This window comes from Mauremys reevesii, linkage group 10 (assembly GCF_016161935.1).
Source record: "Mauremys reevesii isolate NIE-2019 linkage group 10, ASM1616193v1, whole genome shotgun sequence".
Classification (NCBI taxonomy): domain Eukaryota; kingdom Metazoa; phylum Chordata; order Testudines; family Geoemydidae; genus Mauremys; species Mauremys reevesii.
Genome location: NC_052632.1, coordinates 44,391,298 through 44,418,357, shown reverse-complemented (window position 1 = coordinate 44,418,357; position 27,060 = coordinate 44,391,298). Strand labels below are relative to the sequence as shown.

Genomic DNA, 27,060 nt, shown 5'->3' with positions numbered 1-27,060 from the left:
AAGGTTCAGAAAAGGGCAACTAAAATGATTAGGGGTTTGGAGAGGGTCCCATATGAGGAGAGATTAAAGAGGCTAGGACTCTTCAGCTTGGAAAAGAGGAGACTAAGGGGGGATATGATAGAGGTATATAAAATCATGAATGATGTGGAGAAAGTGGATAAGGAAAAGTTATTTACTTATTCCCATAATACAAGAACTAGGGGTCACGAAATGAAATTAATAGGCAGCAGGTTTAAAACAAATAAAAGGAAGTTCTTCACGCAGCGCACAGTCAACTTGTGGAACTCCTTACCTGAGGAGGTTGTGAAGGCTAGGACTATAACAGCGTTTAAAAGAGAACTGGATAAATTCATGGTTGTGAAGTCCATAAATGGCTATTAGCCCGGGTGGGTAAGGAATGGTGTCTCTAGCCTCTGTTCGTCAGAGGATGGAGATGGATGGCAGGGGAGAGATCACTTGATCATTGCCTGTTAGGTTCACTCCCTCTGGGGCACCTGGCATTGACCACTGTTGTTAGACAGATACTGGGCTAGATGGACCTTTGGTCTGACCCGGTATGGCCATTCTTATGTTCCATGTTTAGCACAATGCTGACTGTCATAGACACAACTGATCAGGGTCCTCTGGCCTAAATGTGGAATGCAATTATAGGGCCAGAGTTAAAGATGGCCTGCAAAAGAGAGAGAATATTTTATCTTTACAATGTATAAAGAAAGCTTAAAAGCGTCTTTTTTAAAAATCTGCTAGGTTTTTTATTTTAAAAATATCAGGAATGTCAAGTCTTGTTTACCCTCTTTATGGGAAGACTTCCTGGATGACTAAAATCAGGACTGGGGCTTTGGCCTTTGAATCGTATTGAGTGTTGTGTTGGATTCTTAATGAAGCAAAATTCTTCAGACTGAGATAAAATGGCTTTAATAAAAATGAACATGTTTAAACGGTGAATAAACACTACATTTCTGCTCAACTAGCTTTAATGTCTTTGTTCACTCCTTTATTAAAAAAAAAAAAACCTTCTAGTTCTCAAGTTGTTCATAGTATGGAAGAATGCACAAGATCTGAATTCCCAATATGAAAAAACAAGTAGGATACAAATCTCTTTCAAGGAATTACACATAATAGGAGAAACATGGATGCTTAAATGGAATCTCTTTTCCTTCACAGTTCATCTTTAAGATTAGAAGTGGAACCTAAACTGCACATTTCCTGAATTTTATAGCATTTATTTGATTTGATCACTTACAATACAAGCCTGTGTTCCACATTTCTTCTGCTTCCATTTCGCTTTATGCTACTCACAGAGGACAACACAAGAAGGTTGTAGACATGTCACCCAGGTGTCCCATGACTGAACACTCTAGAGAGCAACGTATGCTACATATCAAAGAAGTTAATGCAATGCAAATTTAGTGTTATGCACTTTAAATGCAACACTTTCTCAACCCCACCTCAGATTTTTGTAGTTTGTGACTTGCAACTTGTCTACAGTTGGAAATTTGCTCCAATTTTAGCTTTCTCAGGCTACCAGTTGGTGAAGCTGCACCCTCATGTGGACAGGATAAAAACTGTTTATAAACCAGTTTGCACTGGTGCAGCCTACCCTTAATTTCAAGCGGGAGTAAGATCTACCAGCAGAAAAAGCAATTCTGTCCATTTCCAGTAGGGATTTGTACTATTGCAGCTGCATTGATGTCAATAATGAGAGCATATTCCCCTTGTAGACATGGCCTTGTTCCTAAGACTGTTGATGTGTTTTTTTCCTGGGAACTGGGTACCCAAAGAGATGCATATTATTCACCAAAGCAGACTGTTTTTGCTTGAAGTTTCTGCATATAGAAAAGGGTTTGCTTTATTCTGAATGAATAAAACTGCATTATATTGCCCAGAAACAATGACTTACTTCCTTCAGGAGGTGAGGAAAAGAAGCTGATTTTGCTTGCATAGTCACCAAATATGCAGCTTACCTCTTTGCATTCCACCATATGCAGAAGATTTGTAAAAATCTTACTCTGAGATGTGTAGCAGTTGTTTGAAGTGTGAAAGTGAAGAATCTAAAATTCTTATTTTTTATATAGGGGATCTGGTCCTTAAACTGTTGCCTTCACTAGTGGTCATCTGTTTGTGATGCTTTCTTTATCTCCCAAATTAGCGAAGCAGTAGTCTCTTCCCTCCCCATCTCCCAACTGAACATTAGACCTGGGTTTGAGGTGCAGTTGTTAGCTGAGATTTATGACTCTCTTTAATGTCCACTTTGTTCCAGAGCCCAGGATCAATGTCAGCGAGGAAGTGACCATTCACCAGTCTAGTTCTCCCATCATCCTGCAATGTAACCTCACCACAAGTCCCAGCCCCCTCACTTACAGCTATTGGGTGAAGAATGGGGAAGAAATTTCTGGCACTAAGAAGAATTCCAACACCACAGAGCACAAGTAAGTCTGTAAGAGGAGACGTCTCTTCACTATAGCATCAAGCGTGGTCGCCTTATGATTTAAAATAGGGGATAAAGTCAGGACTTCAGGGTTCTGTTCATGGCTCTGCTACAGGGTGGCTGGACAGTTTGCATGAGATTCATCTGCAGTAGAGGGGTGTGCAATTTCTAGGCTAAACAGAACAACTGAATAGTTCTAGAAAAAGCTAACTCTGAAATGGATCAGTGTTCTCCATAGCTATCCTGAGTAGTTCATATCCACATAATTCCAGGCACAGCTCTTTAGAACTTCTTGGAGCAGGAGTGTTATTGTATGGATAGAAAGTACAGATAATGGTTTCCTTTCTCAGCTGAGCATACTATATATTGTACAATATCCTGTTACATACATTGCAGAATGTGTTCTTGCATCTGTGCATATTGTGCCTGAACAGAAGAGCTGGTCTGAGCTGAGACCGGCTTACCCCCAACTTGGCTGTACTCTGGGCCTTGACAGATGAAGGCCAGTGCTCTGAGCTGTCATTGAAGTATAGGCAGGAGTATTATGGAATTGCTAATTATGAGGAGATAATTGAACTAATGCAGCTGCACTGCCTGAACTTCTTGTCTTTGTCAGCACAGTAACATTTTTGACTGAACTCTGCTCAGAGCTAATGGTTGCCAACCCTCCAGGCTTGTCCTGGAGTCTCCAGGAATTAAAGATTAATCCTTTAAGATTGTCATGTGATGAAACTTCCAGGAATATGTCCAACCAAAATTGGCAAACCTATAGCGCTCGTGTATTAGTACTGGAGCCTGTAATATTTGTGAATAGTATTTCCATATGCTTGAACTGATGCTGTTACATGCCAGTATTCTTTAAGCAGTGTTTTCATGAGTTCCCTCTATGATTGGTGTGCACACGTTGATCTCATGAGATTAGAATTTTGAATATGCTCACCATACCTCTGTCCTTGCATCTCCTGTCCAAAGGTGTATAAGGGCACGTCTACATTACGTGCTGGACGGGCAGCGATCAATCCAGTGGGGGTTGATTTATCGCGTCTAGTCTAGACGCGATAAATTGACAGCCAAGTGCTCTCCCGTCGACTCCGGTACTCCACCGGAGGGAGAAGCGGAAGCAGAGTCGACGGGGGAGCGTCAGCAGTCGACCTACCACAGTGAAGACACCGCGGTAAGTAGATCTAAGTACGCTGACTTCAGCTACGTTATTCATGTAGCTGAAGTTGCGTAACTTAGATCGATTCCTCTTCTCCCTCCCCTCCCCTCCCCCCTCCCCCCCCCCCGCAGTGTAGACCAGGCCTAAGAGGGTGATGCCCCAAATCCCACTCATGCCCTTCTGTATGATTGCAGTAAGGAAAAATTATTGTAAGGTGTGGCTCCCTGGCACTGAGCTGTGAAACTACCTTGAAAAGCCACATCCATTGGGGTTGTGCACAAGACATCTTGTGCAGTGATGATGTCATCAACATACTCTCTGTGTGAGAGCGCAACTGCCTCAGTTCCCTTGTTGTTCCAAAAGAGAGCATACAGAACTCTCCTATGTGTCCTCAGGCTAGCTCTTTCCTTAGTTTAATTGATCTCTTTGTAGTTAGTGTAGAGTAGTATAGTATAGCTTAGTGTACATAGCAGCATGCATCCGACAAAGTGAGTATTCACCCACGAAAGCTCATGCTCCTATATGCCTGTTAGTCTATAAGGTGTCACAGGACTCTTTGCTGCTTTTACAGATCCAGACTAACATGGCGACTCCTCTGATACTTAATGTACATAAAAAAAAACAAAAAAAAAACAGGAGTACTTGTGGCACCTTAAAGACTAACAAATTTATTTTAGCATGAGCTTTCGTGAGCTAAAGCTGTGAGCTTTAGCTCACGAAAGCTCATGCTAAAATAAATTTGTTAGTCTTTAAGGTGCCACAAGTACTCCTGTTTTTTTTTTTTTTTTGCGGATACAGACTAACACGGCTGCTACTCTGAAACCTGTCATTAATGTACATAGTATCTCCAGAACCACATTGGGCCCAGAGATAGATGCTCACATCTGGTGCCTTCTGTAGTTGGGTAAGACCCATTCAGTAACTCAGTGGTGCACCTTTGCTTCCTTTGGTGGGGGGAAGAGAGACTTGAGACTCCAGGTTTCTCAATGTCTCCAGCCTGATATATTCCAGACCCACCAATGGTACCAAGACCAGCCTCCATGCTGAGGTTCCTCTGACACAGAATGCAAGATGTATTTTGACCTTTTGGCCTTGGTGCTGCCTTCCATCATGCGCCTGAGAACAGAATCTCCTTGTGCTGGAAGCAGATCCCTTATTCAGCTCTGCTTAAATCAAAAGTGGCACTTATGACCAAACTGGCACCACATATTATGGCCTCAGTAGCCTTGGTGACAACACAAGAAACACCCTCTTGGTATCTTTGGCACAGTTGCCCTGGGCACAGACTCCAGACCTCCTCCTCTTGAAGGCATCAAGGAAGGGCTTACAGTCCAGGAAGGGCCACTTTGAAATGCTATAAACAAAAATGGAAATGGTTTACTATCTGGGCCACCGATAAAGGATTCTCTCCATCTCAAGCTTGGGTCGCTGCAGTCCTACCATACTTTCTACACCTTCAATCTGAGCAATTAGCCTCTCTAAAGATCCAGATGACAGCAATATTATCAATATTAGCAATATTCATGCCTAACTTGCATCCGACGAAGTGGGTATTCACCCACGAAAGCTCATGCTGCAAAACGTCTGTTAGTCTATAAGGTGCCACAGGATTCTTTGCTGCTTTTACAGATCCAGACTAACACGGCTACCCCTCTGATACTCAATATTATCTGCTTCTCACAGTTAACTTAAGGACAAACTCATTTTCTCACCCTACAGTCTCCAGGTTCTTAAGGGCATAGTAAACATGTTCTTCAAACCTCCACACTCCAGTATGGGAGACTCTGCCTTCAAAGGACCTGCATCTTGTCTTAATGACGCTGGTGGCCCCTCCTTATGAGCCTTTTGCACAAGTACTTTTCAACCACTTATAAAAATGGCCTTTCTGATAGAATTTACATCTGGTAGGAAGGTGGGTGAGCTTAGTTCTTTGGTCATTCCAACTTATTCGGTAAAGGCAGCATGAAGTCCTGTCCCAGCTTCATGCCTAACTTGTCATATTTCTACCCATCTCAATGTGTTCCCCCCCAGCTACCCCCCTGGGTTTTTCCCCAGGCCCATTCCTACCCAGGGGATACATGTCTCTCTACTCCTAGGTGAAGACGATATGCTGCTGGAAGACTTAGCCCTTGAACAATCTAACTGGTTATTTGCAGTATGTGGGGAGAGGTAATGGGTTTTCCCTGGCACTAAACACTGTCACACTGATCTAGGAGCTGAATACAGTATTGTTACATCTTAGCTAGGAAACCATGGCCCTTTGGTTCAAAGATCTTTTCCATGAGAGTCACTCAACAAGAGCCACTTCAGCATCAGTGGCTTAAGCAGGTGGGGATATGCAATGCAATTCAGCAGCTTTGAGTTTGTTGCACACTTTCACCAGACAACTTCCCTCGATTTAGCATCGCACCCAGATGGGGAGAGCAGGGCTACGGGTCCATATTTAGTTAAGAACACCTCACCCACCATCGTCCTGAAACAGCACTGCTTGTTAATCTTCCACAAGAGGGAATGCACACAAGTCCTGAAAGAAAAAGTTGACTTGCCTGTCGTTATTCATGAGTTACCTCTGCATATTCATGCTACCCGCCCACCTTCCCTACCACCTAAGAGTTCTGTAAGGAGAACATCAGGGCTCTATGGCTAGGGAGAAGGAAATGAGGCCCTAGAGGAGTGTGCTCCTTTCCTTAAAGTAGGGTGATGCTATCACTCTAGTGCAGGGGTGGGCAAACCACGGCCCACGGGCCGGATCCGGCCCCTCAGGGCTTTGGATCCGGCCCGTGGGATTGTCCCTCATGGTGCTGCAGGCCCCACACCGGTCTCAGAAGCGGCCGGCACCACTTCTCTGCAGCCCCCCAGGGGCGGGGGGGCAGAGGGCTCGATGTGTTGCCCTTGCCGCCAGGCACTGCCTCCCGCAGCTCCCATTGGTTGGGAACGGGGAACCTGGCCAATGGGAGCTTTGGAGGAGGTACCTGGAGGCGCGGCAAGGGCAGCGCATGCGGAGCCCTCCACCCCCTTCCCCAGGGGCCTGGCGCTTTCGGGCAGCGCAGCATGGGGCCAGGGCAGGCGTGCAGGGAGCCTGCCCTGGCCCCGGTTCACACCGCTGCCACCCCAGAGCCGCTTTAGGTAAGTGGCACGGGCCGGAGCCCGAACCCCTCCTGCACCCCGCCCCCCAACTCCCTGTCCTAAGCCCTCTGCCTGCACCTACCACCCCTCCTGCACCCCTACCCCTTGCCCTGAGCCCCCTCTCGCACTCGGCACCCCTCCTGCACGCCAACCCCCTTCCGAGCTTCCTCATATGCCCTGCACCCCTCCTCTGCCCCAATCCCTTGCCCTGAGCCCCTTCCTGCACACCACACCCCCTCCCACATCCCATACTCCCTCTTGCACCCCAACCCCCGCCCCGGCCCTGCATACAATTTCCCCACCCAGATGTGGCCCTCGGCCCAAAAAGTTTGCCCACTCCTGCTCTAGTGCAAAATCGTCCATGCATCCCTTAACACATAACTTTTCAAGGCAGTTCTATGACTAGACACCAGGGGGCTCAAATAACATCTCCTGGTAAGTGACATCTTTTTCAGCAGTGTCCATCACTTTCCCATTGGTCATTTTCAGGAAAGTGTAGTTTTGTATATATTACTGTTTAAAAACATCAAGACATAGTTTTATTACTGTTAGTCTTTTACAGCTTATCACTTCTCTGGCAAAACTCCGAGACCATTGCACTGTTTCCAACCAACCGTGAACTAGCCTCATCTAGGTGACCTGGTCTGACATTCCCAACCAATGGTACTCTCCCTGTTATGGGAGGATGAAACAGAACATGGTATGAAAGGGACGGAATGCCCCTGAAAATATCTCCACTGTCTGCTATGTTAATGATGAGTAGCACACCCAGATTAGCTCACAATCCAAAAGCTTTGGGCACAGGAAATGACCAATCTCTACATCAACATCCTGGAATGGAGAGCAGCCCACTGGCCATTTGAAGGGCACCTCTCCAAATTTTAAATGACAGTACAACATTGATGTATTAGGCAGCAGAGCAGTCCCCATTTGAGACTCCCGTGTAACCTGGTGCATTCATCACCGTGGTACAGGCAGAGCTTTCCATCAGCCTCAGCAGAGAGTAGAAAAACCAGTGCTGGTGGTCACTTGGAGCCAAGCAAGCAAGTTTTTTCGACCTGGGTCGAACATAAAAGATCTGGTCCTCCCTTGGCTTCCATTCCGTTGTTCAGACTCTGCATACATGCTCTTGCTACAGTTTCAAACAACTAGGTCTCTCCTTCAGTTTAGTAAATGCACCACTTTCTCTCACTGGTATAAAGGTCTGCTGTATTATTTAATCTTACATTGAGTTTTAAAAGGGTCTGCTTCATGTATTTTCATCCTCTCCAGGAAGGTCTAGGACTCAAATATAGTACTTCCTAAATTAACAGCCAACTGAGTGATTGATAGAATGTTCCTTTCATCATCATCTCATGGAAGGCTGCATTTATGGTGGTGATCATGCTGGCTCAGGATCCTGAGATCCAGGAACTAAAGGCTGATCCATAGCATTTCATGGTGGAAGTTGGTCCTTCCTCAATACCCCATATCCCTCTATAAAGTAGTTGGGTATCTCTTTTTTGGGGTGGGGAGGGGAGAAACAGGAAGGTTGAAGTAAATCCCCATTCGTTATCAGGAGAGGGTCAGCTGCATGGTTTCTTTGTTAACATGGCTCTAAGTTGCAGTGTGATCTGGAAAATCATAAGTATTTGTGACTCATGAGAATAGTACGAGAAGTCAGTCCATTTCCACCAGAGGCTAACAACTAATTGGGATTCCAGGTGTTGGGGTACATTCCACCAGGTGTAAAGCAGTCTCTGCTGCCTGTCACAAAACTGTTTCCATCGGGAGATCTGAATGCTGGAGCTCTGTCCATGCTTTCATATGTTAATAGTCTCTGGACTCCCCTTAACCTCTAGATTAGATGCTTAGTTTGACAGAGAACTCTGGCAATCTTTATTCAAGTGAGCTTCCTCAAACCCATCTCCTTTAGGTCTGGGAACTGCTTGTCAAGCTCCTGTAGTGGGGATTCATGCAGACAGTGCTCAAAGAAAACTGTTGCTTACCATAGTAACTGTAGCTCTTCAAAGTGATTGCCTGTATGGATCCAAGTGTTACCTGCCCTTCTTCCCCATTATTTCCAAGTCTTACCATAAATTCTTGATATTTAATGGGAGGAATTGATTGGCTGGAATTGTCACACTGTGTCCTTGGGTGTTGTGGTACAAGGATATCAGCAGGGTCTGCTTGCAGCATCAATGGACAGTGTTGTTCAAAGTTTCAAGTTTGTGCCCCCAAGCTACACGTTGCCTGCAATCTGAATCCATGAAGGCAATTGTCTCTAAAAACCATAGGTACTATAGTAAGCACCCATCCTTTCTCTAGTATAGAAGAACCTTTAATTTACCTCTGTAAAATATGTATATTACTCATTTGAGTCAAGGGGGTATGGAGGCTTGATATTGATACAGCACTTTGAGATTCTCTGATAAAAGAAGCTAGTATCATGTTAAAAGTATCATGTTAAATTCACTGGCTGCTTCTAAGACTCTTGACAGTTGCCCTGTGCTATTCAATAACTCTTTTACTGGAAATATCTTTTGTAGGCTTTCTGATCATCTGCACATTACTTCCTTTCTGTAAGAGGGTTAGGTACCTTTCAGTAAAGGGAGGGGGTGGGAGAAACATTAACAACATTTGCTTTAGGCAGGGTGGATATGTGGCTTCTGTGTTTAATACTGCATAACAAAGCACGTTTATTTTCCTGACCCTCAAGCTGTTTGTAGGTTAAATATCAACTGAACTTAGCAAATAGTTTTTATTAGATACAGAACTTACTGCATGCAATTGAGTCTAAGCTTTTCTTGTGACACTGAAGGTTCCTAGGCTTTAAGTATAAAATATCTTTGTTTTTAGTCTCCAAAACTAGAACTGTAGCATTCTCCTGGCTGGTTCACAAGAACAGAGCTAACAGAGGGAATGGAGAAGACAGTGAAAAGCCCTCATGTGTGCTTGTATCAGTCCTCTGTCCCCGTTTCAGTCACTGCAAACTTAATGCATTGCTTTCTTTATGTGGTTTGACCAGCTTAGAGGATGGGATTTTTGCCAGGTCCCATTTGCACAATTAATAGTCTTTTTTAAAAAAAAATTCAGTTGAATGCCCTATTACAAAACTATTTCTAGTATGAGAGGGTCATGGTTTGGTCTTATCAATCTTGATTGTCCCTCTAACTATAATCATGTCTTAAATGGCTGTGCCTCAACTGTTTATGATGCAGACGTATGTATAAATTGCATCTCTTGAGAGAGCAGATCTTTGTTTCCCATGTGAAGTAATCTCTGCCTATTGCTAACAATGAATGCAAATGTCACAGAGGTAATTAAAATTGTGATTTGTGGATAATTTGTGTGAAACTGGTCACAGCAGTTAATGCTGAAACTTCCTATTGCTACAATAAAAGAGAGGTTTGTCTGGAAATATTGATTGTCATTCTAGTGTGTTAGTTTGTGTATTATATTGCTGAGGGAATACTCTGCAAATACAACATATATTTATATTGCAGGATAAAATCATAATTACCCAACATAATTTTACCAGTTTGTAATACCATTCTGAAATTCAGATTAAAAAATGAAACTCTCCAATGTACTTTGGTTGCCTGCCACCTTTCAATTGCTGAAAATAATTCCCAATGCCACTAACACACATTCTCTCCTTGTACCTACAGGATTTTGAAACTCCGAGCAGAGGAGTCGGGGGAATACTTATGTGTGTTCGTGTTTGCTAACTCGCCTGTAGCCAACGCCACTATAGAAGTGAAAGGTATTTTTGGTTTTTCTCTCTCCAGAAAACTATGTCTGAGCAGTGCTCTTTCCTTTCTTCTCTTCTGGGTCCTCTTTGTCAGTAGTTCTCTCTGGGTGTGTCCATACTACATAATTTAACTCAAATGACCCTCCCCGAGTAACTTCCCTTGTGTTAGCTTCTCACGAAGTAATGTTCTGCATCCTCACTGGCATCATAGTTGTTCAGATGACTTCTGGAGGCACATCCTTTGGTTCATACATTACAGTAAACTGTACCCCAATATAACTGCTTTTGCAGTGTATAATGATAACTTTTCTGTGCCTTTTGTGGTTACTGAATGGAAATGGTATGAACCCAGCAACTAATTAAAGTAAACCAGTTTAGGTTGTCACGTTCTAGATTTCTCTCCACTGGTGGCAAGGTACAGATTCAGTTTGCAGAGGTTACCTGTACCAGAAGTTGGCACTGGTTTCTCAGTTATTCCCCATACATGTGCCCCTTTTTCCTGCCCTATCCATTTAACAGTAGTTGTATAAACTACTTCAGAGCTTAAAACTGGACTTGGTGCACTAATGAAAAAACAGATTAGAGCTTGGTCAGTCAGAAGAAAAGGCAGCTAAGTAGTCTGCAAGGTACAAAATCCTCATAACCAACTTTGTAAACCTCACTCCCTTTCAGGTTTTGTATTGCCCTTTGCCATTACATAGGTCTGTCCCTAAACTTAAATTGAAGGGGTTCTGTTTCCAATCCATCCTCAAGCTTAATTAAAAAGTGTAAAGCTTTGTCTGTTGCTGTTCCAGTCCTAATGGCAAGTACCAAGGGAAGACAGATCATTGTCTTCTAAATGGGTGGGTTTTTTTTGGCATCCCTGGCGGTAGCTTCTGACCTCAGTTATTTGATATGTTCCTGTGATATTACCTAAGGAACGCCCTTAGCAAAGGCAAACACTGTTAATGGATACATCAGGAACTTCTCTGCCCCTGACTGAAGATATGTTGTATGGCTGAGCTACTGAACTAAGCATAGCTGGAAAGTGGAGGTAACAGACTGTGCAGTCCAAGAGACAACTTATTTGATATTAAAATAAAATTAAGAAAACATAATAGCTGTAAAATTATGGTTAAAAGTGAGTTACATTGTTCTAACACTTCAGACAAAGAAAGCAAACAATTTCCTGAGGCTTAAAACTATTGCCATGTTTAAAAAGATTGTTTTCTGATCAAGATGTATGAAAAAATACTGTCAAATGCGTGTCTCTGTTCAAAGGATTCCTTTTGCAGTGGGCTCTGAGAGAGGATCTTTACATAAAGACTGTCTAGAGATAGTGGATTTTGGTTAAACGCTGGGTATTGTGCTCATAAGGAGAAAGTGGTGATAGCTCCCTAAAATATATAATTAGGAAAACGTAATTAGGAAGGCAAGAGGGCATTTTGTGTGGGAGGGGAGAGGGAGAAGAAATTCATTGCTGATCAGGAGTCTCACTGTGAAATGTGAACAGAGTCACACAACTCTAAGAATGAAAGTTCTGTTGCTTTGCTTGAATCAGTTTAATAGAAGGTTGTGCCGTATTTAGTGAGCATGTTTTCCAGGATTTAGACTGGCTGTGATTTTATGCTGCTTAATCTTGTTTACTGTGATTTTGCTCAACTTGCTAAATAATTATTGCTTTACGTAAAATCACTTCTGAATTAGGCTGCTCTTAGGGATGACCTTTACAAGCCATTTCCAGAGAGAAGGAAAGCGTCTTAGCTTTGATAAGGGGCAAAAGATGGCCAGCCTAGAGCACTCTGTCAAAAGATGCAGCATGGGGCTGTGCATCAGAGTGGCCAACTTTCACGTGGTAAATAAGCACCCCGACTTTCACAATAAGTCAAAAATCAAGCTAAAACAAGCCAGTCCCTAAGAACCCCAGCACTTGATGTGATTAGATCCCCCCGACGTGCAGTCTGGGACTGTGGTGGGCCCTCTGTGCACCCGTGACTCTCTCCTCCCCTTGCCCCTGCTTGCCGGGAGCCCATCAAAATAAAGAATCAACAAGCTACAAGCCAACAAGGAACTCACAAGCCAATTAAGCCAAAAACAAGCCCAATTTCTGGGTTTTTTTCCACGGGTTTGGCATGTCTGCTGTGCATTCCCCAAAAGTGCTGTTACTGTGCTGCTCAAGGATAGTTGCAGACACGCAGAAAACCTGGTGGTGCTACTGAGCAGTGGTAGTGATAAACTCAGTTTCTTGGATTGAACCATTGGCACAAAGGGTAGAGGCAGAACAATAGTTAATGACATTAACAACTTTCCATGGAAATTATGTATAAATACCTGTGACTGAGTAATAATTTCCAATTATAAGTTAATGGCCATTGAGCACCACTCTCGGGAGGAGCTACACTTGTAGATTACACAGCAGTCAGTAATTTGAGAGGACTCATGGACCCTATTCTGAAGCCACTCCATACAATGTCATGATAATTCCTAGACCAGTAGGCATTAAACAAATTTGTAGACATACAAAGTATGGGGTGTGGAGTAATGGGAGAACTCTTGTTAAACATCCTGCAAATTGTGGCAGGCAAATTTTTTTAGTTGAAGGAAAACTCAAAACTTTTGTACAATATAAATTATTTCCTTACGTAGTGGCTACATAGGACTGTATTTAGAAGAGTCTTCTAAGCTACTGGTCATTACAGGGTTTAACTGCAGAACCAATGTTTTCCTAGAACTGCATATACATTTATTATGTTGAAAATGATTACTCATTAAGGTTATTGCAACTGCAAGAACCACTGTATAAAAGGTGGAGCATATATGGTGTCACATGCATCCTCTTAAATGTAGAATGTCACTAAGTGACTAGTTTGTATGTTAGGAGTATACTGGTTTCTCCCAACTAACAACCCTTGTTGCCAGTTCAATGGTAGTTTTTTTTTAATATTCATACTGTGATGGCATAGTAGTTCAAAAATTCTGGAACCAAGACTTAAAAATCATTCTTCTGGATCTAGACTACTATGCTCTAGCATTAGTGGGACCTCAGCCTTGTCCTCAAGTGCCTTACAAGGCTTTCTTTCAAACCCATGGCCACATACTTGCTTACACATCTGTCTATAAAAATGGCATTTGTAGTAGCCATCACCTCGGCTCGGAGGATCGGAAAAATAGGGGCTCTAATGGCATACCCCCATTTAATTTTTTTCAGATAAGGTTATGTTGTGACAACACCCCAAGTTCCTCCCGAAAATATCTTCTGCTTTCCATATAAACCAATATATCCACCTCCCAGCCTTCTTTCCCAAGCCACGCCAGGACAAGAGAGAGGCAATATTACATACACTTGATGTCAGAAGAGCATTGGCCTTCTATTTGGATAAAACTAAACCTTTCAGAAAATCTCCTAGACTAGTGTTTCTCAATGACTTGTCTGTGGACTGACCCTGGTCCCTGAGATCTCCCTGACACAGTTTAGGAAGGCAGCATGCTAGTCTCTAGTATCAAAAAGGTTCAGAAACACTGTCTTAGACTATTCCTTTCTAGTGCAGAGAGATTTAAAGGATCCTGAATCTCGAAGCGAAGACTTTCTAGATCAGGGGTCTCAAACTCAAATGACCATGAGGGCCACATGAGGACTAGTACATTGGCCCGAGGGCCGTATTACTGACACCTCCGCCCTGCCCCCACTCCACCCCTTCCATGAGGCCCCACCCCTGCCCCGCCTGTTCCCACCCCTTCCCTGCTCCCATTCCAACCCCTTCCTCGAAATCCTCACCCCAACTCTGCCCCCTCCTCACCCCCAGGGGGTGCAGGAGAGGTGTGGGGTGTGGCTGGGGATCAGGGTGCAGGAGGGGTGCGGTTGGGGGCTCAGGGCAGGGAGTTGGTGTGGGGTGTAGGAGGGGTGAGGGGTGCGGCAGGGGGTCAGGGCAGTGGGTTGGGGTGCAGGAGGGGTGTGGCAGTGGGTTCAGGGCAGGGGGTCGGGTGCAGGGAAGGAGGTTGGGGTGCAGGAGGAGTGCGGGGTGCAGCAGTGGGTTCAGGGCAGGGGGTCGGGTGCAGGGAAGGAGGTTGGGGTGCAGGAGGAGTGCGGGGTGCAGCAGGGGGTTCAGGACAGGGGGTCGAGTGCAGCAGGTGGCTCAGGGCAGGGGGTTGGGGTGCAGGGTGCGGCAAGGGGCTCGGGGCAGGGGGTTCGACTGCAGGAGGGGCTCGGGGGGCGGGCTCTGGCCCGGCACGCACTGGGATGTTTATTGCAGTCTCCAACTTCTTAACTGAAGGAGTCAGGGTGTGGAAACTTGAACAAAGGCATTATCCAAAATGTTATTTACTGAAGTTAAATAGGTTTGAAACTATGTTTTGGGGTTGTCTTACTGGGCAAAGATTTTTATTCCGATGTCACTGTTTTATTAGTTCTCCACTCAGTTTTTTAGTTTAGACAAGACCAGAATTTTAATGCGATTGGGGGGAGACTAAAACATGTTTCAGGTTTGCTTTATGCATAGTAAATATGGAAAGAGCACTGGGGCCCACTCTTTTCCTCTGCTAGACCAACTTTGTATTCCCATAACCCTTTGTATTTTTAGCTGCTTGCTTGACATGTAATTTTTCCCACTTAAAAATTCAAAGAATTAAGGGAATCGGAGCATGGTTGTGAACTGATCTTCTGCGCACCAGTACTCCCTACTTGTCAGTTTCTACCCACAGATATGTGCATACAGCTCTCTTTGTCTTCACTGGAAGCTATGGACCAAATTCCATCTGTAGGTCAAAAGCAGCATTATATGCCTTGTGCTTGGAAGGAAATTTTCTTTCAGGGATCAGTTCTAAACATATCATGTCAGACACCTGTGGTGCTGTGTACTGTGTGGCTGTTACATAGTTAAGTGTTTGAAGATATGAGGGTGAGAAAGGGCTCACACTCAGTTTGTCTTCCTAGGAGTGCATCTCTCTCTGTCACTGGATTATCTTCCAGGATACACTGTAAATGGAAAGATGCAATTTCTAACTAACAGGAAATAGGTGCTAGTAATATAAAGAATTTTCTCTTGCTTTCAGAATGGCTCAAACGTAATTGTTAGTTACAAAATGATTATTATTAAGTGAAATATAATTCAAAGTAGCCCTCTTTCTTGTTGATCTGCTTACACATTATTTTAAAAAGTTCTTCAAACTGAGGAACTATTTTCCTCTTTTTTTGATGTAGAAATAAAAATAAGATGCATAAAAGCACTTCACAAAAATTACCTCTGAGGTGTAATGAATGAGAAAGCAATTAACCCATTTTTAAGAATGGGGAAACTGAGACAAAGCATGTGGCTTGTCCAAGATCACACAACAAGTCAGTATCTGAGCAGGGATTACAGTGTGGCTTCTAGTCCTCTGCTTTTCAGATAAACACTACTGCTCAAAAGCATAAGTGAAATCTAAATCCAGTGTGAAGAGAAAAGAACTAAAGTTGTGCATTTGATTTTTCCTTCCTAACTACAAAGTGGACACTAAATGGCTAGGTGGTAGGACTGCTGAAAAGGACCTAGGGATTGTAGTGGATCACAAATTGAATGAGAGTCATCATTTAGGTGATTCAGTTCCAAAAAAGGCAAATGTGTCTCAGGGGTATATTAATGGGAGTGTCGTATGTAAGACACAGAGGGTAATTGTTTCACTCTACTTGGCTTTGGTGAGGCCTCGGCTGGAGTACTGTGTCCACTGCTGGGAGTGACACTTTAGAAAAGATACGGACAAATTGGAGAGAGTCCAGAGGAGAGCAACAAAAATGACTTATGAGGAAAGGTTTAAAAAAACCCAACTGGACATGTTTAGTCTTGAGAAAAGATGACTATGGGGGGACCTCGTAACAGTCTTCAGATACGTTGAGGATGGTTAAAAAGAGCACAGTGATCAGTTCTCAATGTCCAGAGAAGATAGGACAAGAAGTAAGGGATTTAATCTGTAGCAAGGGAGATTTAGGTTCGATATTAGGAAAAACTAAATTGTTCTGGAATAGGCTTTCAGGGGAGGCTATCACCTTGTGGTGCTGTCAAGAATGGTCTAGGTTTACTGCAGTTCAGTAGGGGGCTGGACTAGATGATCACCCAAGGTCCCTTCCAGCCCTACATTTCTATGATTCTATTGCTAAATTCCTGATCCAGGTGAACCAGTATGGTCTCTGCTGCTTAATTGCAATCTGCACAGTAAAACCCAACTGCCAGTTAGCCAAGGCTCTCTGGCAGAATAATCATAGTTGAAAACCAGCTAGCATAGGAGGCTCTGGAATATTAATATTCCATATCATGCTCCCTTCAATAGACTGCATGCTAGAAATAGTCTTTGTCCTAGTGGAATTATAAATTGCACATCCAGCAATAAAGTAGAATGTATCCTTGTCACTTATGCTCTCTTTGGGATAACCCAAATGTCCTCTCCTTAAAGGAATGTAATTATCTCCTGACTCTAGGAGAGTTTTAGGTCACCCTGCAGTTGGAGTGACTGTCCTAGAAACCCCTCTGCTGCCCCCCACCTTTTTTCTAACAGTTTGCTGATGCAGTAAAAGTGGGCCAGCATTAGCAGTGCTGATTCACTGCACCTTCCTCCTCTGCAAGGCTTTGCCCTGCTTTCCTCTCTGCTGATATATGGCAGTGAAAAGCTCAGTGCTGACAGATGGAGACTGTGAGAGGTTGCCGTTTAAGCCAATGAATCCTGTTTCTCCTTTTCCTAATGGGAGTAATTTACAGTCACTCTCGATAATCCTGTGATGCCAGCGTTGGGACCATCACCTTGTTGCCTGCTAGCCTTTCTCTTCTGCCCCTACCTCCTGCCTGTTCTGTTCCATGAAATGGGACATAAACCCTGCATCTCACATTCTTAGTGCACAACATAGGAATGTCTCTAGGGCTCACCCTGATGGTTTGGCCTTTGCTTAATTTCCCTGTTGCTGGCTTCCAAACTAGTGGGAAGGAGGAGGTGACCTCTGAATCGGTTAGGGGGCCTGTGAATCCTCCCACATGCTCCACAGGCCCGTGCCTTTTGTCCACCCCTGTTCAGGACTCTGCTAGTAAGAACTGGTGTCCCATGCAGTAGAAAAGACTCTTGCTGAGCAAGTGCCTCGTTCCTGCTGGAGGCTCTGTGGTGTGTCCACAAGAGGAGACTGTAAGTAGACAGTGAACCTAGTTTCCCTACATGGCAGTGCAGAGCACGAAGGTAGCTTTCCTGTAGCTGTTTAGAGACCCTCAACATGAAAACCCCATTTGTCTGAAAGTCTAGTGCCTATCATAGTCTCAGGTAACCGCTATAACCGTGGGAGAAAAATGTTGCTAACTCCTTTATTTCTTTAGTTTGTTTTGTGCATTTGACTGTCCTTTGGATATAGTCTGTCTTATGGTTTATCATGGATAATCAGTTTTCCTCTGTTGAAGAGACCACTAAATTGAAATCAGAGGTGAAAACCTCTTTACTATTTTACAAGATTGTTACCAGAAACTTCTGGAATTTTTCATATTGCTCAGTTTTAAAAAAAGAAATTCCAGTTGCCAGTATTCCTCTATTAGAGTGTAAGCCTCTTTCAGGTTAACTCTGTGGTCCCCAAACTTTTACCTTGCGCCCTCCTTTGCCCGTTTGCACCCCGCCCCCAGGGCCGGGGCTGGGAGTGGGGCCTTGACCGGGGAAGGGGGGGCGGAGAAGGGGAGGCACAAACAGAAGTAAGGAGTCAAGGTTGTGGCCACAGCTGGGGGCAGGTGTGGGGCCGGCAGTGGAACATTGGGTCAGCAGCTAGGACCCTGGGCCAGGAGCAGAGCCCCGGGTGCGGCTTCAGCTGCCAGGGCAAGGGCCAGGAGTGGAAGTGGGTTGTGCTCCCTCCCTCCATGGGGCCTAGCTAGGGACCCAGCCCCTGCCCCCCGAACATTCCTTTGCACCTCTCTGGGGGGCACACCCCCCAGTTTGGGGACCTCTGGGTTAATCTTTACCTCTTCTAGGATAGTATCCAGTGTCAGCTGATATACTCAACTAATTCTACACAATAATAGCTATGCTCCCTTCCTGTTTGGAGGTGGCAGCATGTTCTGGTCATTCAAGAATATGGGACTGGGAGTCAGGAGCTCCTGAGATCTAACCCTGGGTCTGCCACTGAACTTACCCAGGGGCCTTGAGCAAGCCATTTGTTTGTTTTTTCTCCCATTTTTTAGATAGGCAATCTTGGTAGAGCTGGCTGGCTAGTAGGATTAATGCTTGTAAAGATTTTAAAGAGAACTACACCTCTACCTTGATATAACGCTGTCCTTGGGAGCCAAAAAATCGTACCGCGTTATAGGTGAAACAGCGTTATATTGAACTTGCTTTGATCCACCAGAGTGTGCAGCCCCGCCTCCCCAGAGCACTGCTTTACCGTGTTATATCCGAATTCGTGTTATATCGGGTCGTGTTATATTGGGGTAGAGGTATACTATGTAAGTGCAAGAAACCAAGTGAATGGGTCTCTCTCTGGATGACTGTGTGTGGTTGTGATGCTGTCCTTGCAGTGACGATCAGCTAGTTGGTTTCTTCACTTGAAGGAGATAATGGTTGGATGTTGCAGTGACTTCCTATTTTGTAGTTCAAAGACCTCTTCTTTTCTGACCCTACTTCTTAAGAACATAAGAATGGCCATATTGGGTCAGACCAAAGGTCCATCCAGCCCAGTATCCTGTCTACTGACAGCGGCCAATGCCAGGTGCCCCAGAGGGAGTGAACCTAACAGGTAATGATCAAGTGATCTCTCTCCAGCCAGCCATCTCCACCCTCTGACAAACAGAGGCTAGGGACACCATTCCTTACCCATCCTGGCTAGTAGCCATTAATGGACTTAACCTCCATGAATTTATCTAGTTCTCTTTTAAACCCTGTTATATTCCTAGCCTTCACAACCTCCTCAGGCAAGGAGTTCCACAGGTTGACTGTGCGCTGTGTGAAGAACTTCCTTTGGTTTGTTTTAAACCTGCTGCTCATTAATTTCATTTGGTGGCCCCTAGTTCTTATATTATGGGAACAAGTAAATAACTTTTCCTTATTCACTTTCTCCACACCACTCATGATTTTATATACCTCTATCATATTGCCCCTTAGTCTCTTCTTTTCCAAGCTGAAGAGTCCTAGGCTCTTTAATCTCTCCTCATATGGGACCCATTCCAAACCCCTAATCGTTTTAGTTGCCCTTTTCTGAACTTTTTCTAATGTCAGTATATCTTTTTTGAGATGAGACCACATCTGTACGCAATATTCAAGATATGGGCGTAACATGGATTTATATAAGGGCAATAAGATATTCTCCGTTTTATTCTCTATCCCTTTTTTAATGATTCCTAACATCCTGTTTGCTTTTTTGACTGCCACTGCACACTGCGTGGACATCTTCAGAGAACTATCCACGATAACTCCAAGATCTCTTTCCTGATTAGTTGTAGCTAAATTAGCCCCCATCATATTGTATGTATAGTTGAGGTTATTTTTTCCAATGTGCATTACTTTACATTTATCCACATTAAATTTCATTTGCCAAATAAAAGGAATCACTTTGTTTCTTTACCTTCCAAACAGAATTTCACTTTAGAAATGCAGCCCATTTAAATACCAGAAAATGTTGTTTGAGTGATACAATGCAAAATAACTGTCGTGCTGAGACCATGAGCTTCTCATTCTGGCTGAGAAATATTTTCACAATAAACGGCATGATGCAATTATTTGCCAGCAAAGGGCAGATTTAGCCTTTACTTATCAGTCATTTTGGAGGTCTTGTTTATTCCATTTGCTGGCCTGACTTGAATAATCAAATTTATCTAGCTTCCCAAACTAATTTTCAGTTGCACGTGTGCTGTAATGAACACAGATTTTCTACCCTTCCTTCTGTAAGGATAACTGTCCAGTGCTCATTTGAGCAAAGTGGAGAGTGGCAAAGGAAGCTTTGGCATTGAGTGAGCCCTGGAATAATTTCCAGTGTCTGGAGTCTGTTGCTGGAGCACTTGGCTTGGACTTTGACTGGATTAACAGTTCACTGCCCAGCAATCACATAGCAGGCCACGTGTGACATAATTAGCAGGCTAGAAAGGGAATGGCTCTTAAAGGTGGCGGTCACTGCAGCACACCAACCCATCTGCTAAGTGAAGGTTCAGCTCAGGCAGTCCATTGATCCATTCTAATCTCTCAAGGTATTATAGTTCAACAGGCTGCAGTGGCAAAACTGGCAAAGTGATGGCAACAGTATTATTTATAAACAAATGCATGCCAGCATGGTGTGTTCCGGTGGAAAGGCCCCATTCTGGGTACATAGTTCCCACGCTTATCCATGACCTTCTGTGGAATGTAGGCTTATGGGTAGAATGGATTGGAGAACCCCAAGATAAAGGAGAGATTCCAGTATCTGCAAACCCTTCTATACTGCAGGTTCCACCCTATGTGAGTGTGAGAAGTCTCTAAATCATGTCTGTGTAATGGTGGTGGTTAGAATTCTCTTCACTTGTTTTTCTAAGCCCATCCCTATTATGGTGTAAAAAGTCCTCAGTTGAGTGGCAGGAGCCTGAACAGCAGCCAGGTTCCTATATCTCAGTCTCAGGTCAAATCCAAGATCTTGCTTCAAGCCTTGGGAAATTTGCTTTTCAGCTAGCTTGGTATGACTTTGAACTCCTGCAAATTAGAGTTCAAAGAAGACTAAATCCATTCAGAATCCTCAATTATAGATGATACACCAGGCAGGAGACTATTCTGAGAACTTTTTTAAATCTGTCCCTAAATATGAAAGCCCCTGCAGGACAACTGGAATTGATTTGTGTGTGATTCTGCTGCAGTTGAGATCAGTGGAGGAACTTCAGCCTTATAAGTCTCTTCCCTTAATAGGGAAGGGGCATAGACAGAAGATGATTGTTGTGACTGCACATAGTCCTCAACACTTCGTGTCCCATCCATTCACCCCACCCCCAGTCTTTACAGCCTGAACATAAGAAAGGCCGTACCGGGCCAGACCAAAGGTCCATCTAGCCCAGTATCTGTCTACCGACAGTGGCCAATGCCAGGTGCCCCTGAGGGAGTGAACCTAACAGGCAATGATCAAATGATCTCTCTCCTGCCATCCATCTCCATCCTCTGACGAACAGAGGCTAGGGACACCATTCTTACCCATCCTGGCTAATAGCCATTTATGGACTTAGCCACCATGAATTTATCCAGTCCCCTTTTAAACATTGTTATAGTCCTAGCCTTCACAACCTCCTCAGGTAAGGAGTTCCACAAGTTGACTGTGCGCTGTGTGAAGAAGAACTTCCTTTTATTTGTTTTAAACCTGCTGCCTATTAATTTCATTTGGTGACCCCTAGTTCTTGTATTATGTGAATAAGTAAATAACTTTTCCTTATCCACTTTCTCCACATCACTCATGATTTTATATACCTCTATCATGTCCCCCCTTAGTCTTCTCTTTTCCAAACTGAAGAGTCCTAGCCTCTTTAATCTTTCCTCATATGGGACCTTCTCTAAACCCCTAATCATTTTAGTTGCTCTTTTCTGAACCTTTTCTAGTGCTAGAATATCTTTTTTTGAGGTGAGGAGACCACATCTGTACACAGTATTCGAGATGCGGGCGTACCATGGATTTATATAAGGGCAATAATATATTCTCAGTCTTATTCTCTATCCCCTTTTAATGATTCCTAACATCCTGTTTGCTTTTTGACCGCCTCTGCACACTGCGTGACATCTTCAGAGAACTATCCGATAACTCCAAGATCTTTTCCTGACTCGTTGTAGCTAAATTAGACCCCAGCAGGGTGTATGTATAGATGGGGTTATGTTTTCCAATGTGAATTACTTTACATTTATCCACATTAAATTTCATTTGCCATTTTGTTTCACAAACACTAAGTTTTGTGAGATCTTTTGAAGTTCTTCACAATCTGCTTTGGTCTTAACTATCTTGAGTAGTTTAGTATCATCTGCAAACTTTTCAACCTCACTGTTTACCCCTTTCTCAAGATCATTTATGAATAAATTGAATAGGATTGGTCCTAGGACTTACCCTTGGTTAACACCACTAGTTAGCCCTCTCCATTCTGAGAATTTACCATTAATTCCTACCCTTTGTTCCCTGTCCTTTAACCAGTTCTCAATCCATGAAAGGACCTTTCCTTTTATCCCATGACAGCTTAATTTACGTAAGAGCCTTTGGTGAGGACCTTGTCAAAGGCTTTCTGGAAATCTAAGTACACTATGTCCACGGATCCCCTTGTCCACATGTTTGTTGACCCCTTCAAAGAACTCTAATAGATTAGTAAGACACGATTTCCCTTTACAGAAACCATGTTGACTATTGCTCAAGAGTTTATGTTTTTCTATGTGTCTGACAATTTTATTCTTTACTATTGTTTCAACTAATTTGCCCGGTACCGACGTTAGACTTACCGGTCTGTAATTGCCGGATCACCCCTAGAGCCCTTTTTAAATATTGGCGTTACATTAGCTAACTTCCAGTCATTGGGTACGAAGCCGATTTAAAGGACAGGTTACAAACCTTAGTTAATAGTTCCGCAACTTCACATTTGAGTTCTTTCAGAACTCTTGGGTGAATGCCATCTGGTCCCGTGACTTGTTAATGTTGAGTTTATCAATTAATTCCAAAACCTCCTCTACTGACACTTCAATCTGTGACAGTTCCTCAGATTTGTCACCTACAAAAGCCAGCTCAGGTTTGGGAATCTCCTAACATCCTCAGCCGTGAAGACTGAGGCAAAGAATCCATTTAGTTTCTCCGCAATGACTTTATCATCTTTAAGCGCTCCTTTTGTATTTTCATCGTCAAGGGGCCCCACTGGTTGTTTAGCAGGCTTCCTGCTTCTGATGTACTTAAAAAACATTTTATTATTACCTTTGGAGTTTTTGGCTAGCCGTTCTTCAAACTCCTCTTTGGCTTTTCTTATTACACTCTTGCACTTAAGTTGGCAGCGTTTGTGCTCCTTTCTATTTGCCTCACTAGGATTTGACTTCCACTTTTTAAAGGAAGTCTTTTTATCTTTCACTGCTTCTTTTACATGGTGGTTAAGCCACGGTGGGTCTTTTTTAGTTCTTTTACAGTTTTTCTTAATTTGGGGTATACATTGAAGTTGGGCCTCTATTATGGTGTCTTTAAAAAGGGCCCACGCAACTTGCAGGGATTTCACTTTAGTCAATGTACCTTTTAACTTTTGTCTAACTAACCCCGTCATTTTTGTATAGTTCCCCCTTTTGAAATTAAAGGCCACAGTGTTGGGCAGTTGGGATGTTCTTCCCACCACAGGGATGTTGAATGCTATTGTATTATGGTCACTATTTCCAAGCGGTCCTGCTATAGTTACCTCTTGGACCAGCTCCTGCACTCCACTCAGGATTAAATCTAGAGTCGCCTCGCCCCTTGTGGGTTCCCGTACCAGCTGCTCCATGAAGCAGTCATTTAAAGTATCGAGACATTTTATCTCTGCATTTCGTCCTGAAGTGAAATGTTCCCAGTCAATATGGGGATAATTGAAATCCCCCACTATTATTGGGTTCTTAATTTTGATAGCCTCTCTAATTTCCCTTAGCATTCCCTGAACTTCTTAACCGGGGCAGATGTGGGAGTTTATTATTTTACGTGATTTACATTTTGGAAGTTGGACTTGGCTTGGAAGAGCAGGTGCCCACTTCTTTGGGCATTTTATAATTTAAATATCTGTTCAAGCTCTCTGAGCTTGAAATAATCACTTTTGAAAGGAATGGTTTATAAATGCAGAACTTCTGTTTGTGTTTTGTAGCTAGTCCTGATATCACTGTCCACAAGCGAAGTGAGAACAAAAATGAAGGGCAGGTGGCAGTCATGTATTGCAAGTCTGTGGGCTTCCCCCATCCCGACTGGGTGTGGCGCAAGAAGGTCAATGGAGTATTTGCGGTGAGTGAGAGCCATAATGTCAGTATGCAGGCCTGAATTAACCTGCTGAAGCTTCTGATAGGAGAGAGAACTGGAATCCTTATTTGTTCCCAGTGTTGGGCACTCTAATGCCTTGTAACTTCTTTGAAAAACTGATTGGGGGGTGGGGGGGAAGAAGGAGGGGTGTCTGTTTGAATCTTTACTGAACTGGAGCTGAAATGATTTGCTTAATAATGAAATAAGTAATTCTGCTTACCTTTTAAAGTTAGTAGCTGAAATACTGATAGCTTTCTAAAATGGTCTCCTTTGTCCTCCATTCCTATGCAAGCAAAGCTGCCTATTACACTGCTGCTGGGTGTGACCACTAAATGAACTGGCAAGAACATGAAAGGATGGTGTAATTTGCAGTGGGCAATTTGAACAGGATACATTCTTAAAATCCCTTCAAATCTGTGTTTAATGGGCAAGAACACCAATTAAAAAAAAAAAATCTCATCGGCATTTTATCATTTGCTTTCATTTTAAGCAGGTTCTCCAGATACCCTAGAAATCCAATTTTCCAATTATACCATGTAAAGAAATGACCCTTAGCATTCACATGTGTAACAGAAGCTACAGCTAAGCTTATTCACATCTATATTAGAATGAAAGATTAATGTTGATGTCACTGGCTACTTTAATTTTATGCACATTCTGTGCTATTGTAGTATAGGTGCATTTTATTGCAGTGGTAGTGATAAAAGCAATAACACCAAGCATTCCATGGTGGGTAAAGCATCTCAGCCAAAACAGTGCAAAATGGTCCCGTTTTCCCATGATATCTACTAATATAGATTAATTTTCTTATTATGAAGCTGATTCATTAAGTTCACTGTGAGGGTGGTAGTAAAAGCTTTGGCAATCATATTTTCCATGTGGATACTTGTCTCTTGGGCAAAAGATTTAACAAGTGGTTGAAATTGTACATTGTCCTGGCTTTTGCACATTGCTTGTGAGTAAGAAACATGCTTATAAGTAGAGAAAATATCATGATATACCTATCATGGAATACATTTGTTCTTTTAAGTGAAAATTTCCCAACTCTCTCTTTGATGGGGAAAACCACATTAATTATTTCTTAGGAAAACCAAAAATGGATATATCAAGTAAATATCAAGCAAGCAAATCTGATGCACCTCAATCCTAACCTACAGAGTTTCTTGTATTTCCAGTCCTGGGTCCCTTTCCCCCACAACTCTACCCTGGCACCTTGACCCTAACCTGCAGTTAGTTCTTCCAGTGTTTGCAGATTCTGCAGCTGACTTTGCAATGTGGACAGAGTCTCCCTATGGGCTAGATTGAGACAATACTCACTTTGCTTGTGACCTAAGGGCTAGTCTAAAGCAGCAGCGCTTTAACGTGCCTAGTGTGGTCACGGCGCAGCGCTAGGGGAGAGCTCTCCCAGTGTTCTAAAAAAACCACCTCCACACTTTATAGCTTTACAGCATTGACACTTGCTGTGCTCGGGTGTGTGTTTTCACACCCCTGAGCGAGAAAGTTGCAGCACTGTAAATTGCCAGTGTAGACAAGCCCTCAGTCGCACATGAACTCAACTCTCTGAGGTAAAAGGCCCATTTCCAAGATGTCGTAATTTTAAGAAACAGCCTTGAATGCAAAAGGGTGAGATCTTTCATCCCTGAAACTGAGAGTGGGCTTATGTATACTAGACATCCTTATTTGGAAATTACTTAGAGAATCTGTGTGCTGTGCATTGACTTCAGTTGAATCTGAACCAAAGTAATAGGGTCCATCAATTTTTAAAGTTAGATGGAAGAATGATACCCAGCAAATGCATCACAGAATAAAAAATTTTACATAGTCCAGTCCTATGAGTCCAGACATCCAGCTGGGCTACCCTCAGAAGTGACTTGATAAAAATGGCATGGAAAAAATTTGCAGCCTCACATGACTTTCAGATCAAAATGTGTTTTACCTGCTAGCCCTGCAAATATACCTTCACATCATCAGTAGTAATTTCTGAAGTTTAGCTCCATCTTTGCAAGCTTATTGCTTAGAGTTGACGATTGGGACTTGACAATTCCACTGATACACAAGCCAGAAAAGCATTCTGTTTACATGATCATGGTTGTGTTGGTGTTGCATCTCTGACAGTAATAAAAAGGAGTGGGAAAAAAATGTAAATTTTGTCATTGCAATGAGCAAGTCTGCTGATTTAAGGTGCCATTTTTATATTCCTTTCAGAGCAGAACTGCATTTTAAGAGACTGGAGACTAACTTTAGCTTTTGTAAATATTTTGGAGCTTTTAAAGACTGAATACTTAAACATTAGACTGTTGAATAGTCTGAAGTAACCAGCCTCTTCGCTTTTACAAGAATCTCTTTAAATTTTCCCACCTAACACAGTAACTGAATGGAAACTGTATGTCTACATGGCAATGGGGTGTGGGGGTGTGTGTGGGGAGCGGACACCTGCGACAATGAGTCTCACTGACTGGGGCTTGCATTATAAGGGCTAAAAATAGCAGTGTAGATGTTCCCTCTGGAGTCTGGGCTGAGACCCCTCCACCTCACGAAGACCATTCTACCCCAAGCAAGAATGTCTACACTGCTATTTTTAACCCTGTAGCATGAGAATGAGTCAGTTGACCTGGGCTCTGAGACTTGCTGCCACAGGTTTTTCTTTGCAGTGTTGACATACCCTAACAGCTTATCACCTGGGCTTACTCAAAGTTCCCATTCCCCTCTGTTCC

At 43.3% G+C, this 27,060-nt stretch overlaps 2 protein-coding genes across 4 annotated transcripts in view; one reads left to right on the top strand and one right to left on the bottom strand.

Moving 5' to 3' along the window:
• Positions 1–27,060, bottom strand: part of REC114 (REC114 meiotic recombination protein) — a 175,267-nt gene that overhangs the window by 36,286 nt on the left and 111,921 nt on the right. The window contains exon 7 of one of the 2 annotated variants that reach the window (XR_005585464.1): positions 24,567–24,683. The exons of the other annotated variant lie outside the window; for it this stretch is intronic. The gene's annotated coding sequence lies outside the window, so the exon portion shown is untranslated. The remainder of the gene's footprint in view (positions 1–24,566; positions 24,684–27,060) is intronic. 2 annotated transcript variants of the gene reach the window in all.
• NPTN (neuroplastin) overlaps positions 1–27,060 on the top strand; it is a 94,443-nt gene that overhangs the window by 54,577 nt on the left and 12,806 nt on the right. For both annotated transcript variants that reach the window (XM_039491428.1, XM_039491427.1), the window contains exons 2-4: positions 2,261–2,429; positions 10,364–10,458; positions 24,198–24,331. In XM_039491428.1, coding sequence (XP_039347362.1) covers positions 2,261–2,429; positions 10,364–10,458; positions 24,198–24,331 — 398 coding nt within the window. The remainder of the gene's footprint in view (positions 1–2,260; positions 2,430–10,363; positions 10,459–24,197; positions 24,332–27,060) is intronic.